Source organism: Lonchura striata, chromosome 1 (assembly GCF_050655825.1).
Source record: "Lonchura striata isolate lonStrDom1 chromosome 1, ASM5065582v1, whole genome shotgun sequence".
Classification (NCBI taxonomy): domain Eukaryota; kingdom Metazoa; phylum Chordata; class Aves; order Passeriformes; family Estrildidae; genus Lonchura; species Lonchura striata.
In genome coordinates this window covers 100,891,129-100,908,063 of record NC_140703.1, presented here as the reverse complement: position 1 = coordinate 100,908,063, position 16,935 = coordinate 100,891,129, and the positions used below count along the sequence as shown (strand labels likewise).

At 36.7% G+C, this 16,935-nt stretch overlaps 2 protein-coding genes across 20 annotated transcripts in view; one reads left to right on the top strand and one right to left on the bottom strand.

Moving 5' to 3' along the window:
• The window catches only part of GPM6B (glycoprotein M6B), a 103,479-nt gene extending 98,891 nt beyond the window's left edge, over nucleotides 1-4,588 (top strand). For 5 of the 12 annotated variants that reach the window (XM_077781607.2, XM_077781606.2, XM_085584788.1 and 2 more), the window contains one exon: nucleotides 2,071-4,588. In XM_077781607.2, coding sequence (XP_077637733.1) covers nucleotides 2,071-2,220 — 150 coding nt within the window. In that variant the 3' untranslated portion in view covers nucleotides 2,221-4,588. Of the gene's footprint in view, nucleotides 1-5; nucleotides 30-56; nucleotides 95-400 lie in introns of those variants that run through there. The other 7 variants (XM_085584845.1, XM_085584841.1, XM_085584806.1 and 4 more) reach the window with 3 other exon arrangements.
• A 424-nt stretch (nucleotides 4,589-5,012) lies between these two features.
• The window catches only part of OFD1 (OFD1 centriole and centriolar satellite protein), a 29,720-nt gene continuing 17,797 nt past the window's right edge, over nucleotides 5,013-16,935 (bottom strand). For 5 of the 8 annotated variants that reach the window (XM_085584631.1, XM_077781603.2, XM_085584655.1 and 2 more), the window contains 7 exons: nucleotides 15,156-15,288; nucleotides 12,404-12,504; nucleotides 8,895-9,014; nucleotides 7,631-7,782; nucleotides 6,882-7,049; nucleotides 6,168-6,238; nucleotides 5,013-5,217 (listed from right to left, as the gene is read on the bottom strand). In XM_085584631.1, the coding sequence (XP_085440757.1) occupies nucleotides 5,172-5,217; nucleotides 6,168-6,238; nucleotides 6,882-7,049; nucleotides 7,631-7,782; nucleotides 8,895-9,014; nucleotides 12,404-12,504; nucleotides 15,156-15,288 (791 nt within the window). In that variant the 3' untranslated portion in view covers nucleotides 5,013-5,171. Of the gene's footprint in view, nucleotides 5,218-6,167; nucleotides 6,239-6,881; nucleotides 7,050-7,630; nucleotides 7,783-8,894; nucleotides 9,015-12,403; nucleotides 12,505-13,234; nucleotides 13,341-15,155; nucleotides 15,289-16,935 lie in introns of all 8 variants that reach the window. The other 3 variants (XM_085584636.1, XM_077781604.2, XR_014956613.1) reach the window with 2 other exon arrangements.

Below are 16,935 nucleotides of genomic sequence, written 5' to 3'. Positions count from 1 at the left end.
TGTAGTTTATTTGATCAGCTGCTTATAACCTCTTGGTTTCCTTTGCCTGGAGCCAGGCAGATTGACTGGTCCAACCCTGCAGTGCCCGTTCCAGGTAGCGGCGGGGAAGAGGGACGTTAACAAGATTACTTGTTCCTATGTCTAACACTTCCTTTAGTGGCCAGCTTCTAACCTTGTGCCAGCCAAGCCCTGCTGTAATGCTCACAACTGGCTGAAAAATGGCCTTAAGCCTTGTACTGGGTTATCCTCCCCAGAGAAATGGCAGGTTATTTATTTGCATCTTCACCCTGGAAGGAGCTCAGAGTAACATCTGTTGTAAAAGTATCGAGAGTTGCCCAAGTGGGCTTGAGCCGTCACCTTGTTGTATCTTACTCTCCTGTATTTTGTTCTCTTCCACCAGCTGATCTACATGATGGCTACTACATATAACTATGCTGTTTTGAAGTTTAAGAGTCGGGAAGATTGCTGCACTAAATTCTAAATTGTATAAGCCCAGTAAAAAGCTGCATTGCGTAGCTTTGCAAATACCACTGACACCCTAGACTAAAAGTCTAGCTTTTTGAATTTTGTTACAGTAATTGTAAATAGCTTCAGTAAGCATCGTTTAGCTTATCACATTAATGAAATTACTTCTTGTATATGAACTATGATGTGGATGAGATCTGGCTATTTTTTCATGTTGAGAGGATTCAGTTACTGTAGGGGTGTTTATAAAACATCCTTCTGAAAAGGGGATGTTTTCACTTTAGGTCTCCACTTGATTTCTAACAGTCATCTCAAACAAATACTGGAACAGTTCAGGGTCAGATGCATTAATTTATTCTTCACCATGAACACCAAATACAAATGCCCCTAAGCATGATGCAAAATATATATGGTGTGAAAGAAAAGGAATAATAAAGTTGGTGTGAAAGAAAATAATAATAAAATAGTGCCAGGCTATGTTGGCAGAGGTCAGAATCCCAGGTATTATGAATTAATTTGCTTGTATTTCCAAGTGATTCCATGGATGATTAAATCAATTATTTTATCTTACTCTTAAGTGCATGCCAAATGATATTCTTTCTCTAAGAAAATAAATCCTTATCTTAGCTCTGCGTAAAACAATCACATTCTTTCTTTTGGACCCTGAACTAGTAAGAAACAGCATATAAATAGCTTCTGCTCTTGTACGGCTGCACTTTAGTAACTGATTTCTCAGTAGCCAGATCTCAAAAATGTAAGTATGACTGCACAGGAAGCAAAACCATGCATAGATCACAGGGACCTTTTCACAGTGTTGTGGGGTAAAAAGAAGGAGAAGCGAATCAATGTTTTCAGATGTAGATGTTTTTGCATGAAGTATGGGCAAAAGAAGTTGGCAAGAGATGTATGCACAAACTAAAAACACAAACACATAATAATTTTAAAAAGAGAACCATTTGCTATATACAACTCTTCACCTGAGGTTGGACAATGGAAGTTTAAAATGTAGCTATAAAATTACAGGATTAAGACTTCTTAACCCAGACATTGCATGCTTTTGCTTAGTTTTGGACTCATGTGTTGATGTTTAAGTTTTTGATGTGTTAATGTAGCCTTGTTCACGTGAATAAAACGGTTCACAGTTTCAGGTTTTCTTCCAGGGGGAGGGTGGAATTCTCATCTGCTTGTTGGGGGAAAAGACCTGCCGGGCTCTGGGCTTGGATATGCATAAACACCACGACCTTAGAGAGCAGTTCTTCTGAGCACCTCGTAGTTTACAGATTCCGTATATTGCCACGTACAAAACTGTTTTCCTGCTTCCCCCCATTCTGCATTTTAATTGACCTGTACAACTCTGTAGCTCATTTTAATATTGTTGTACTAACTTTCTCTAAATTGTGAATAACCAACTGAATTATTAGCATGCCAAATTCTAGAGATCTTTGAAAAATAGCCTCTGTGCTTGTTTTAATAACAGAATGCTTATTAACGTAGAATAACTATTTTTTTTGGTCGTTATTTTAAAGAGCGTCTATTAATCTGACTAGCAGCTTGCTTTGCCTCTTGACATGCTCACTGGCCATCATGCTCACCCTTCTCTTCCAGATCCACTTCCTCATGATACTGTCTTCTAACTGGGCCTACTTAAAGGATGCAAGCAAAATGCAGGCCTACCAAGATATCAAAGCAAAAGAAGAGCAGGAGCTTCAGGATATCCAGTCTCGGTCAAAAGAGCAACTCAATTCTTACACATAAATGTTTGCCACAATAATTCAGCAGAAGAGTTCTGTAGCTCTGACAAATCAGCAAATAGCTGCTCTGCAGTACAGATGTGTGTCTAGCAAACAAAATTAGAGAGAAGTGTAAAAGCTTCACATTCCAGCTCCTGGAAAACTTTTTTAGGGAAATCATCCCATTGGTAATCTTCCATCCTTTCTAAAAGAGAATGGAGGGTTTATTCCAGGCATTTTAAAAGGCAACACTTTACAAAAAGTGACCAAATTATTCATCTTTGAGACTTGGTATTTAATATTTGACTTGCTCTTGAGCATGATGCCCTGCACAAAACGTGGCAGGTGCCCCAGCTGAGCAGGCAGTAGATCTGTGCAGACCTCAGGCATGTGCATGGTGTGTGATTGAGCAGCTCCCAAAGGAACCCGTGCCCAGCTGGGATTTCTGAGAGGAGCTCGTGTGTGTGTGTGTGATGGCACAGCTGCAGCACCTCCCAGGTTGCAGGGGGGCAGTTTGGGAACACCCCACACCAGAGCAGCTCCACTCCTGTGCCACACACTGCCACAATGAAGCTGTTCCATCCCTGTGCTCACCTGAGGGTTGAGCAGATCTCCCAAGTTCTAATCTTTTTATTAACTATTTAATGGAATGTAGATCCCTGGATCTGGATAATGATCCCCTTCTTTGAAAATAAATGTCAGCTTTGCCTTAATATTTATTTTCTATAAATGTTGTAGCATTTATACAGTGGCAGGAGACCATTATCCTACATTTTAAGTAAGTAAAAGTGTTACCTTATTAAAATGACACTGATCTGACAATTCCAAATGAGCGGATGAGAAAGTTTGCAGAGTTTTACACAAACAATAAAATTTGCAGCCATAAAAATAATACAGGATGTCCACCTTTCTCAATCTTGGTGCTTAGCAAGTTTATAGTCAGTGCTTATGTGTTTTCCTTTTTACAAATTAATTAGCACACTAAGAAAACGTGGTGTTCAGAAAAAAACCAACAAACAAACTGGTGCCATTTTAAAGTCATTTCCCATAGAAGTCTGCCTTCTAATTAATGTTTTTTTTCAGAAGCATTCAGTGATATCTTGAGTATTAGTGATGGTATATTTGGTGTTTGTTCTATATGATATATATATATATATATATATAAATGTTGGGGGGGGGAAAGTAAAAATACATCATTCATTTGAAAAGATTAAATATTCAAGTCATACCCCTGCTAAGCTGATATGTGGTTTGGTAGTTATGACTGTTTGCTGAATATACATCAAAGGAAGCACAGATTCCTTCAAATCAGTATTAAGAGAAAATTTTGGGGGGTATTAAATTCAAATATAATTTCTTTTGTTAACTATTGAAGTCTAATTTGACAGTTTCAAAAAAGGGGCAAAGTTGATTGATGTAGAGCAAATATGACAAAATAGCCTAGTGTATGTTCTTACCTGTTGCATGAAGGAGACATTTCTACAGCAATGCAGGTGATGTTCTAGCCCAGTGTTTGCATAAGGGTAATAATGGAGGCAGTGTCTTAAAGCCTAATTCTTTTCTAATTCAGTGTAGCTATTACTGGGAGTTTTTGAAGTTTTGTTTAAGTAGTCTAATATTTTTATGTAAAGAGCATTAAATTTTGCTATGTATAAATTTTTGTAACCTAACAGTGAATCAATATTTTCTATCAGTGCCAAGGGCTTCCTGTAGTTACATCCAAGTGTTAAAATAAATATTTGTAGATAATAGACAACACTTGTGTATGCTTATTTGAACCCAGACCTACAGCTACTCCATGGCAGTGCATCTCTAGGCTTTATGTCTCTATCTGAGGTGAAACATGTTCTGTTCCAGAGTTCCCTGCCCTCCTGCATGGGGCAGGGCTGCTCTGCAGGTGCAGCTGCAGCAGCAGTTGTGTGCAGCATGCAGTAGTGGTAGTTGTTCCTGGCCAGCATAATGCAACAAGCACTTCCTTCCCAACATCCAACTGGAGCAGTCACTCAGAAATTCTGTAAAGGCCAGAGTGGCTGCAACAGCAAATTAAGCAGCATGCAAAATCAGAGTAACCACCACATCACATTTTAGCTCCATTTCAAAAAGCAAAGTTTCTATCTGTCACAGTTTTGGTACATAGTGTTTAAACGTCCAGCAAATTTAAGACAGAACTTTGGTTTTTTGCCCCTAAATTCTGTCAAACTTGGCTTCATGTTCTTGTAGTTAGGTCAAGATGAGCAGCCTCAAATGCAGTGCAAGTTGTAATATATGCTGCCACCCAAAAATTACTTCATTGATAAAAACTACTGTATTTTATACTGTAAATAAAGTTTAATGATCTTGCCTATAATCTACCTACAAAATACAAAGCTTAAATAAAGTTGAGTTAAATAGCATTTTTATTTTAATCTCTCCATTTTGGGCTGGTTAATAGCAACGTGATAAATGAGAGGGGCTGCTTTTGAAAGTGGCTCCTGCCCCTGCTGTGCAGCAGAAGGGACACCTTATTTTGGGTCTGTCACACTCAGTGCACTGACGCTGTGTGAGCCAAGTGCCTCCACAGGACACCTTTAAAAGCAGGTGATGATGAGGGAATTTTTTGTTCCTTTCATCCACACTTTGAACCATTTGGAGAAGGGGTTGGGGGGTGGGGGTTGGCAAAGTTGACAAAGTTTAGAGGAATTAAGTGCCAACACAAATCTACCAAAAACTACTAATCAGTTTCTGTTCCCTGCTTTGTTCTTTCTCTCACCCCACCCAAGGGCTTCCTTCTGAATTAGTAACACATCAGGACTCCCTGTCTGAAATGAATGACTGAAGTGATGAAACAAATCAAAATCTGCTTTATTAATTTATAATTACACAGCCTGCAGTGTTGGTGCCTAACATTTATTAAAGGCACAAAAATACTTTAAAAATATCTCTCATAATAAAAACAATATTTATAATAATAACAATTTAAAAATCAGTAGCTATTATTCACCAGAAGCTTTCATCCATGTCTTCATGAGAAATGTCTGCAACACTATATTGATTATAGGAGGGAGGAAAACAAAGTGGTATGAGTCCAATGTAGTTTATCTTAAATCTTAATACTCATTTTAAAACAGAAGTTAAGCGACTGCCTTTGCTGCAATTCTCTTCCTGTTTCAGTGAACTGGCAATAAATCTAACCCTAAAGGAGGAGGATTTGGACCTTCATTAACTGAAAGCCATCACCTATAACTCAGAAAGCAGAACTATCTTCTAAAGTGCTCACCAAGTTAAAACAATAGAACTGGTGCCAATTTAGGAGCAGCAGGGTAGGGTCTGTTTAACACCACAGATAACAGTGAATCATTACTATGGTTCTAGTGAGCCTTTATGGGATTTTTTTCCTAACTGCTCCGCATTTTTTGCTTATTTTAAATTCTACATCTTGGAATAAACTGAAAGATTTGGAGGAGGATTGTTTAGTTTTTCTCTTGTAAGCAACTTAAATAGACATCTGTATTTATCAATGCCTAGAGAGAGCCAGAGGAAATGCCTAGGTTGTTGTAACTCAGTGCAGGCAGACAAAATCTCTGAATAAAGTATCTTAAAAGTACACAATGCTATTGAAAAATCAAAGCTAGGAACAGACTATGGGTGAGGTGCAGCACAGACAAACATTCACCCAGGGTGTCATCACCCAAGAACAATCCCTCAAACTCCAGCTCTCTGAAGTAAGTTGGATGCTGCTCAGTTGCAGATAAAAAGTTGTGAGTTCCACAACTACTGATACAGATCATAAAGTGCAGCTTTTAGATGTGAGGTACATACAGTGCTTAACTTGCATGTACAATAATTGCTTTTGATTAATAATTTATTTTGGTTTCTAAGGAGGCAGATGTCTCTTAACATTCATACTAAATCTATTACAACTATATATTAGAGTAATTACTATTATTATTTGTTAATATGGAGTACTAGAAGTGATTAATACATGAGCCTTACCTGTCATCATTTTCAGTAGATAAAAGTCCTTCTGAAGGTGATTCTTCTCTTATTTCTTCTTTTTTTGAATCCTGGTAACCAAGAGGAAAATACACTTTCTCTCTTTCTCTAACCAGTTCTAATATCAAAGTGACCTAATAATAGTATCTGGATTTTTAAGGCTCATAACTGAAAATAAAAGTCTTCAGAAGGACCAACCCTATATCTACAAATGCTACACTGGATCTAGGATGGTAACACTTCAGAAATTTAGCTTGGGATCATGTCTGAACAAAAGCATCCTACATTCCTTCACTGAAGTAATGTCCACCCATACCTCTTCTTTAAAAGTCCAGTTTTCCATTTTGCCAGAATAAATTCTGTTCTGTTAGAGGAACACAACCTGACATGTGTAGGTTCAAAATATTTAACCGCAGTTTATGCTAAAAATTGAGGACTTTTAAATACTGTCCTAGTACTTTAAAAAACAAACTAACAAACCCCCCTCCCAGAGGATACAAGCAATCCTTACAGAACAAAGTTTTCTCTGTTTTTTTCTTTTGGATCATCACACTTCTCCAACATAAATCCAAACACTCTGCTCTGCAGGTTGTTACATAAAGTTTATAAATGAAGAGAAAATTAAATGTGAATATTGTTTTCATTCTAAGCATGCCTAGTAAGACACAAATTTGATCGACAATATTTCTGGGACTGTGTTTTGAGAATAATCACCTTGTTTGCCAGTTCCTGCTCTCTCCTCTGCTGAATTATTCTCATATATTTTTCTAATGGGTTGGAAGGAGGATCCTTTACATTATTTTCAGCAGCAGCGTTACTATGCTCAGATTTTACTCCCTCTTTATCTTCTATTTCTTCATCTGTTTTCAAGTCTTGGATATACTTTAAGACACAAAAATAAAAATAAAAATAAATACGGATTCAAAAAATACATTTATACCTTACTACCTGCAATACATGCAGAATTTCACGTTAAACTCAGTAAAACACACCAGTCTAAACAGCATTAAACAGGACCTAAAAATCCAGAACACTAAACACTAAGCTCAAAGGGATTTAAACAAACTCAAGGTCTCCTTATACCCTCTGCTTCCCTGAATACCCTGGAAACCCTGACAGATGAACATGAACATACTCTGGTGGTGTCCCCACCTGCAGTGGCCACACCACAGAGACAGCAAATGTTCAACTTGTTCCAACAGCATGGTGACAGTGGCCATGAAATTGTAGCTTCCAGTTACATGAGGCAGGGAAGGCAAGGCATCTGTTTCCAGTGAAAAAGTCACTTGGCATAAGGAGACACCCTAGTGAGACTCTGGTTAATCACACAAGTACATAAAATAACTTGGCCTCTGCTACTTTCACTTCACAGAATAAAAATCTACTTTTAACCAAGTTACACATAAAACAATCCTAAAACGCAAGCCACTACAAAGCTGCATTGGTGTCTGAGATTAAATTACCTCCTCTTCATTAAGCTTTTCCACTTCTTTTTGCTCACTTTCCAAAGCTTCTTGTTCTTTCTCTTTCCTTTCTTCTCCTGTTTTCCTTTCTTCTTCTAAGTTTTTCTCAACTTCTCTGTTCTGTTCTTCAATCTGCCTTTGATCCAGCACTGCTGTGAAAAATTATTTCAACATCTGTAATTAGATTTATGTAGTTCAGTAATCGCTACAAGAGCATACAAATCAGTACCAGGTTCCTGTAAAACGTTAACAGCAAATGAAAACCAACTGGATATATTGTTTGTACATACACCAAACTTACTCTTGGGTATGGGATAATGGGTTTTCCCACCTCTCAACGTTTTTTTGTCTGATAAATGACTCACCAGGAGTTAAGGAGTAGAGCCAAAGTATAGGCCAGAGATTTGACAGATCTATGCACTTCTCATTCCTTTCATGGACATGCTTATAAAACAAACCTTTATTATCCCAAAGTCCATGTTACTGTATTATTTCCCCCTCTGCAATGTGGTTGGATACAATTCTTTATATTTATAAAGCAAAGTATTTAAAACCCCTTGGAAAATTATTGCAGGACACACTGGTGATATGACCAATGTATTTAAAAAGCTGTGTACAAAGAACAGCATTAGACAGCAATGAGATGGGCAAACTAAGGAGTGGGAATCATGAGAAGCTAGAAAGCCCTTCTCTAAATAAAAAGAATCATAATGTTTCCATCTAGAACAATTAGAATAGCAACATATGCTGACTATGAGATATTATTCTCATCTAGCCAAAGAATTAAAACTGTATTGTTTTAATGCTTTTCATTGTTAATGTTATGTTAATGTTTAATTAAGGTTTTAATAATACAGTACAACAACAGAGTCAAGAATAAATTTTTAAAAATCCAGACAAGCAGTACATAAAATACTTCAAATATTTAATGTCTCATTCCTATAAAGAGCAGAAATTATATTTAATAATTATCCTAAAGAAAAAATAATCATCTCACAAGAGGCTGGATGGAGGGGTAGGATATGTTACAAGAATGTTTAAATTAAAAGCAAATTCAACTAAAACCAGGATTAAAAAAGTCATCCTCATACAGAAAAGCAAAGGAAAACACTCCTTTTTCTTTATTACAGAAATGGCACTTTCTGGAAAATTTTTCAACTACACCAGCCTTCATACCTATAGACTCTTAAATATTTGGCTTTCTGTGTTACACATTTGACATTTAGAAAGGGTACTTTGTTTTGTGTCTGAGCTGAGAACTCACTTAAGTCCTGCAGTGAAGTGGCTGTTGCTGGCACAGGGGCTGTGACACAGTTTTCATCGACAATGTCCCCAGATGGATGCAAGACATCACTTTCACACTCCTCTGGTATGTCCCCCTGATCTGGACAAGAAATTTGAACAATGGCTTCATTATTTTGTAATTGCAAAAGTGGAGCACAGCAATGGACAGAGACTGTGGGAATGGCTAAATTAGAACACAAAAATACCAGTACTAATTGAGTATTTTCCCTTCAACTTGATCATCTCTCTGAGAATTAAGAATTATCATAAGCTGTACTTGCTTCCTTAATTACAGAATTGTTAGTTTTGAAATTAGCTATTGGAACACATGTATTTATAAAGCCAAAACTGTAGAAATAAACAACAGAAACCCAAGATGTTTTCATTTCTTTACATAATCAAGATACAAGTAACAGAAAAATTGTACATCCAAGTTCAGCTCATCATTTTTATGCGTATAAAAATAATCTTTAACTATTTGGTCACACACTTTCACTGGGGTCCTTGCCTACTTCAGTGCACAGGATGGATTGCTGCTAACTCAGGTATTCTACATTATACTATCTTTTCCCTGTGTAAGGTTGGCTCTGAATTCACAAAAACACAATTACTGTGCTTCTTTGATTGCTGTGATATTGAACTGCTTTTAAATTACTTAATAGCAGTCTGCATATTTGCAAGTATCTCATTTGATGAGAGACAGAAAAAAAGAGATAAAACAATATGTGGCCATTACCTCTAGATAGCCAACCTGAAATACACAGGACTATTTTCTCAAGCCTTTTGTGTTACATAGCACAGATACTCCATGTATCTCTAGGTTTTGGGTAAAGCTTTAGAAAACATCAATTTTCATCCTTCATATACTAGCAATGTCTCAAGCTTTTTTCTTTTTTACATAATAATAAAACTGAAATATTTTACATGAAAAAGAGGTCAACCAAACTGATTAGCCTCTCTCTGAATAGTTTGAATTTCTTTAAATTAAAACTTTTAAAGGAACTGTAGATGACAGAAAAATTTCTGTCAAGCTGTCATTCCAAGTTAGGAGAATTATTTCAGTTTCCTACCAAAGCAAGAGGAATTCCTACCAGCTTCACCTAGGAAAATAAATTCTATATATGGGGTGTTTCGTAAGACAAAAATAATGGGCTGTGACACTCAAAAGAAAATCTATTCTGTTTTGTTGCTCTGTCTTAATTATAAAACTGTCAACAACAACATTATTTCCATATGAGGCACCAATAAGCATCATGTGTATTTAAATAAAAAAATTCCTTTCATAAATTTGTCACAGTTAAATATTACTTCTAACTTCAAAATGACTGCTAACAACATAAACAAAAAAAGAAACCCAAACCACCACCATTAACAATAAACAAACATCTGAAATTAACTACTTTGCAAAGGAGAAAAAAGGTAATTCTGTAGACTTTCACTCCCTTTTTAAGAGAGGACAGCAAGAGATGCATTACTCCCTTAAGATGAGAACATCACCCAAAAGTACTTGCTGCCAAGATAATCTGCTGATCTTTTCTTTCTGGAACTCACTCACAGTAGGACTAAAAGACTTCCATATTTTCTGGCATCTCCTTTAAGTAATTGTATTTTTTACTGTTATCAACTTCATCCTTCACTTTTTCTGTATCTTTTTCTGTATTTACTTCTTAGATTTTACTTTCTTACCCACCTCTCCCTGCAATTTCTCCTGAGCCACCTCCTCCCCTTTTCAGCCAATCTGATTTCCCCCTACATACTGAGATTTTCTTTTGCTGCAGGCTCATCCAGCTGAAGTACTGTTGATTGAGAAATGGTCAGCATATGTGAACTCTTCCAATTACTGACCACCACACACCTCCAAATGATTCATCAGTACCTTACTTGGCCACAGCATCTACTCAGCCCTAATTGCCAAGACAATGTCAGTCTGCTGTCACATGTAATAAAATAGAAGTGAAATATGTAATGTATTCCCAAAGGTCTCCCATACAAAATAAAATAAATAAATATAAGTCAAATTTAAATGTAAAATGAGTAGAAACCATTAGTGGCTATAGGCTTGGTTCACATTCAAATAATTCATTTAAAGCTTATAAAAGAAATAAATGAGATAAATAGAACCAGCTGAGTAATGAGTAAAGCTTCACAGAGGAAGACACAGATGAGGCATTATCTTCTGCTAGTTATCACAAAACACTATCAGCACATCTGCTATTTAAACAAACATCTTTTTTGATTGCTTGCTTTTAGAATACTGAAAGCCATATTCTCACAGGGTCAGGAGAGTGAGCAATGGCTCTACTCCATCTTCCACATGACCTAACCACAACCAAAAGAATAAACCAATCTGGGACCCAAGAAAACACTCACACCAGATAGAATCACTGATTCCAAGGAAAATACCCAAACTCTCCCAGACAACAGCCACAATCTCTTCATCACCTATGAGTTTAGTTACACCACACAATGCCACACGTCCACTGAGCCTCAGGACTTGACAGACCTTGTGAAATCTGGAAATAGGAAAAGTTAGTTGGCTGTTCACATCTTCCTCATTGACAGCTTCATTTACTTTAAACTCACAGTTTCATGGGAGATAAGGCTGCTAAGGTTCAACATTAGGATGTCACTCAAAACTAAATAAGGCCAGTAACTGTACTTCTATTTCTCACTCAATACACAAATGGCCATTAAGGGACATCAAGTTTGATTACCCTCTTCCTTCTACACTACCTTAGTTACACCAGAATTTTGTGAAAACTGACCCTGCAGCATACAGAGAGAAGGAAACATTTTATAGCCTGCAATCAACAGAGAGAAGAAATGCAAATAAATGAAATACTGACCTCAGAGGGAAAAAAAGTTAGGATAAAATTTAGGTTTCAGTAACTGAACCACATTCTCCAAAACTACTCAGAGATGCTGACTGATGACAGCATAACTGCAAGAGTTCTTTATTCCCACATTTACATGCAACCTAAAGCAACTTCTAATTCATACTACTATTTAAGCCTCAGTTACTGAAGGAAAAATTAAGAGTGCATGCAATAGCTGCAGAAACCAATTTTTAGACTTATAATCTGGTTCTGATTTATGCAGCAAATACAATAAAGCCTCAATTTAGTTCACATACTGATACACTTTTCTGTTAAAAAAAAAATTCTACACCATTTAAAAACACTCCAAAGCAACTGTCAGACCTACAGCATTAATCAGAGCAAGGCTATGCAAGATTTTTGAACAAATATATGTTACAAATATTAGAACCAACTCAATTTAATGTCTGCTTATTACTATATACACTTACCTAAAGATGCAAGAATGAAGAAAATTAATACCTCATAATCAAAGACATTTGTTTTCTCTAATTCCAAAATCAGTCAGAAATTTTTCTCTCTAACTACAGTCTTAAAATCATGAAGGCAGTTGTCCCATAACTGTTAAGCCCTAAGGTGTTAAACAAACTGTCTGAAATGTACTAAAACTTACCTTCAAGAGTATTAATGTGTTCTTCAAGATCCTCATACCTCAGATTCTCTGGTTTGTGGATATCACTGAAATCTTGTTTATCTGTTTGTTGACTCTGAAGTCTGAAAAAAATAAGGAAGAATATAAATAAGTTAATAAATATAAATGGTGAACTTGTAAGCAAATAGCCATATGAAAATCACTCACATGCTAATCAAGAGACTAAACCAAACCTAAAATCCATGAAACTTTCTGACTCAAATTTAAGGTATTTAAATCCAGTTCTCTTTTACCAAAAGTCTACTCCATTCCCCTTCAGCCTTTCCTCAAGGTCTACACCAGTTTTATTACATGAAAACAAAATAAAAGGAGGAATTAAAAACATAAAAAACAAGAAATACAATTAATTATAACTGTCAACTGAAATTAAGCAATTTGCCTTTTTAAGCTTTGTGTTACAGTTTAATTCCCATTTTGATGTCATCTTAACAGATGTGTTTGAAATGTATTAGGATTATATGTCTGGCACAACAAGAGATGCAGGGGTGAAAATCTGGGTTCTATCAAAATGGGGTTAGTGCCCTCATTCTAAATCCCCATTTATCTCATCAGAAAGATGTGAAAGAACAATGTTTCCCACGTGACCCAGCTACTAAACTCTGACCAGAACCAGAACAGCAAAAGGAATGCAGGTCACTAATGAAATTCAGCATCAGCAATTCATAAAGGAGCTTATTTCACACCAGCTGGTGCTCTTCATCACAGCCTGTTTGTGCCTACAGTTTCTAAGGAATAGAGGTCTTCCATGGGGCAAAAGTGGAGAACAAACAATACAAACAATACAAAACATACCCTCAACAATGAGATTTGTTCATAAGCAAAAAGTGAATCTGGGCACAGACAAATAAATCTGCATTACCAGAAGGATAGTTCAGTGATGTCAGTGGGGAAAAATACCCTGTAAATTAAATAGGACAGTGTAAATGAAATTTCAAGTTTTGGAAATCCATTTCATGCTTTAAGTCTTTCCTTCACAGAAATGGTTAAGTGCTAAATAATTCTTAAGTGTGCAAAGGTCAAGGACACACATGTTGCTTCCTTCAATACTGTGTCCTTCAACACTGCTAGAGAGAGAACCCACTGCCTCAGTAAAACCCTCAACTGGTTTCTTTTGGCCTAAACAAACAAACAAGAAGTTAGGTAATAATCTGCCTCATCACTCTAGTCATGGATGTTACAGCATCATATTCGCTTTTCTTGCCTTTTCAAAGAAGTTCCCATTGCCACTTAAAATCTACAGGTCATAAACTAATCCCACAATACACATCAGCAATGTAGCATTTGCCTAATAATACGAGTAAATAACTGGAAAAGCCCACACATGCATTTCTCAAATATTTCATGTAACAAAAAACAGTCCAAAGCACATGAAATTAGAAAATACGCAACAAAAGAATGTGTTTCCTTTGTGAAAGTCTTGGGAAAGCAGCAAGTTCAAGACAATTTTGGGACCTCATATCCTTCCTTTGTCATAAGAGACCCAAGAAAGCAACAACAAACTAGAGCTGCCTTCCCAGACCCAGGTCTGTCCTCTGCAACATAACTTTTTCATACTGTTCACTCTTCAAGCAGGATGGAGTCTACAAAATCCTTCAAAGAAGTCCAGTCCCTCAAAGGATTAGAGCATTTTCCCCTATCACCTTAACATGCAGGTTAACATTCAACCTCCACTTTTTAAGGTCTGTCAGAGAAGTACAAGAATTCTGAGACATACCACAGAAAATGGGAATGGGTAAGGAGAGGAGACACAGCCTCAAGGGAATACTTAAAGGAAACTGACCTCACAGTCCCTAAATATCCCAACAGCTCATTTTGAAGACAAAAACATAAAGGCTCTACCAAAATTCTAACCAGATAAGAGACCCTCTCTGCATTAAATGTATGTTGAGGCCTTGATAACAACAAAATAAGAAAGGCCTACAAATGCCTGCTAGAGCTGCCTCAGCACAAGCTGCCTTTCTTCAGCCATCAAATCAGGAATGATGGCTAGCAAGTTAAGGACAATTCATCTGTGTCTTCTGAGGAAAAAAATATTAAAAGTTAAATCCTAGAGCTGCTTCTGAAGACACATTCAGGATTCTTAGTTTTGGAGAGTGGAGGCAACACTGGACATTAAGAACAGAAGAACTCCAGACATGGAAATAGGAGATACAGAGATGAAAGAGAAGCCATTTTAATGCAGCCTAATTTTGTCACATTATTAATTTACCTTAAAAAGATCTTTAAAAAAAACAACAAGAAAAGAGATGTGCTACCCATCCCATTCCCACATGCAAAGGAGACTGGAAAATCTTACTTTGAACAGGCACATGAACAAGTTCTTCAGAGAGAGAAAGGAAGTAATAAATGTAGCATTACAGCTTGTTAATGAATGAAGTGAGAATGTACGATTGCCTTGATTTAAATTCTCAAACAGGAAGCAGAAATTCAAATGCTTCAATTAGCAAAAGCTCATCAGTCAGGTCACAGATGTGAAAAATAGAGACAAAATAAAGAGACATGGCTTTGCTCAGAGCAAACCAAAGTTTTTTTATAACTAGGTTCCACTTGGGGCATGATATTTAAAATGGAAATTCTTATTCATCTTTAGAAAAGTTTTCACTTATAAAATCAATGGCTTGCTTGACTGGTAAAAGCAGCTATCACTGTGAGCAATTAGATAAATATTTCTTTAAAAAGCAGGTTAAAAATGTTTCACTGTAAACAATGTTACCTGGTTTTCTGGCCATGACTGGATGGTGAGGAAGGAACAGACTCAGAAGATGAAAGCAAACATGGCTTTGAAATAGGAGAAAGAACCTGGTCAACACTCTGCTGTGAAGAGGTAAGGGATGAGCTCTTGATGTCTGCAGAATAAAAATCCAACAATTTGTGTTAGCTATTTGTCCTACTATTTGTCAGACAAGGCTGGTTGTACAACACATGCATTATTGGTTATATGTGCATGGACTTAGGAAGGAAAACAGCCAAATGCATAATTTAAAGGAAAATCAAAAACTGCATAATCCTTCCACTTGCGCATTATGCAGTAAAACAGCAGTTGGATCTGCCAACTCTAAGTAGTTTAGAGGAGGACATACTTCTTCCTTTTGTTCTCCAGAGACAGGTGCTGACAACTGAGCTGCACTTAGCCTCACTCAAAGGAAAAAAACCAAATCTCAGACTCACATGCATGATATCTTCTACCTCTTTAAATTTACCCTGAGTTGTTCAGTTGCTGGTATTTCCAACAGCACCAAAAAGCTCCACAGAAGCTTCCAGAATGACTTACGAGTTTTCTAGCAAAACTACACCTGATGCTTCCGCCATCTCTAGCAGAGAAGAATAATATATTTACACCAGTATAAAAGCACTCCTCAGAAGACTCATGAGAGGGAAGTGACATCTCAGTGGAGAAGCAATCTAAGTGGGAGCTGACAAATCCCACTAACAGCACAGTTAGCATTGAAGCTAACCTTATATCCTATCACTCAGCTGCAGCAATTTTCCTACACTCCACACCACTCCATTTCTGTAACTCCTGAGTCAGGTAATGCACTCCTTTATTATTAAATTCTTACCCCTCTCAAGAACCAGTCAGTTTTGTGCATTAAGCAAAGAACAGATCCAACTGAAAAAAAAGAGAACTGCCATCCTGTAACTAGCTTCTGAAAAGTACAAAGACAGCAAGGATTATTCAAGTTATGCACACAACTATAGTTTTAACATTTCCTAATTTTTCAACAAAACCCTAGTATTACGAAAGATTTTTGTCCATGTGCAGTGCTAAACAAACAGTCTGTGGGTATTTTACATAGAAGCTGACAGAGAGAACTTACAACATGAAAGATTGCTTTGGAAGTTCAAGTTTCAAAAATGTTTTTAGTAACAGTATGATGCTCTATATGCAGAACCACAGGGATAGCCACAATCAATCAGTGTCTATAACCTGTTTCTAACAGTGCCCATTACCAATCGAAACTAAACTAAAACTGAAAATGGAGAATACTTGTATCTTCTGGCAAAACCCATCCCAACTTTCCTCAAATCAATACTTTTTTGGATTGTCCTGACAGAGAAGTTGTATTCCTGCATCTATACTTATTATCACGGAAGCAATGAATTACACAACTTACTCAGGGTATGAAAAAAGCGTTTAATTTTATTTCCTTTCAATGTCATGGGATTCTGGGGTCTGTGAAACAGTAATCAGTTGATCCCGTTTCACCTTCTTCACATGGCTCATTGTTTTCCAGATTTCCCACAGCCATCTTTCTTCCAAACTAAGCTATCCTTGTATTTAACCTTCCCTCATGGAGCAGCTGATCATTATCTTTTTTTTTTGTTACTGTCTCTTTTTTTTAATCCTATTAAATCCACTTCGAGCCAGGGTGAAAAAAATTGCGTCACTCAAGAAGCAGATGTACTGCAGATTTGAAACAAGAAATTATTTTTTTACATTTTGTTTCTATTTTGCTTGCTTTTCTGAGTAGTGTCCTTAAAAAAAAAAAAGA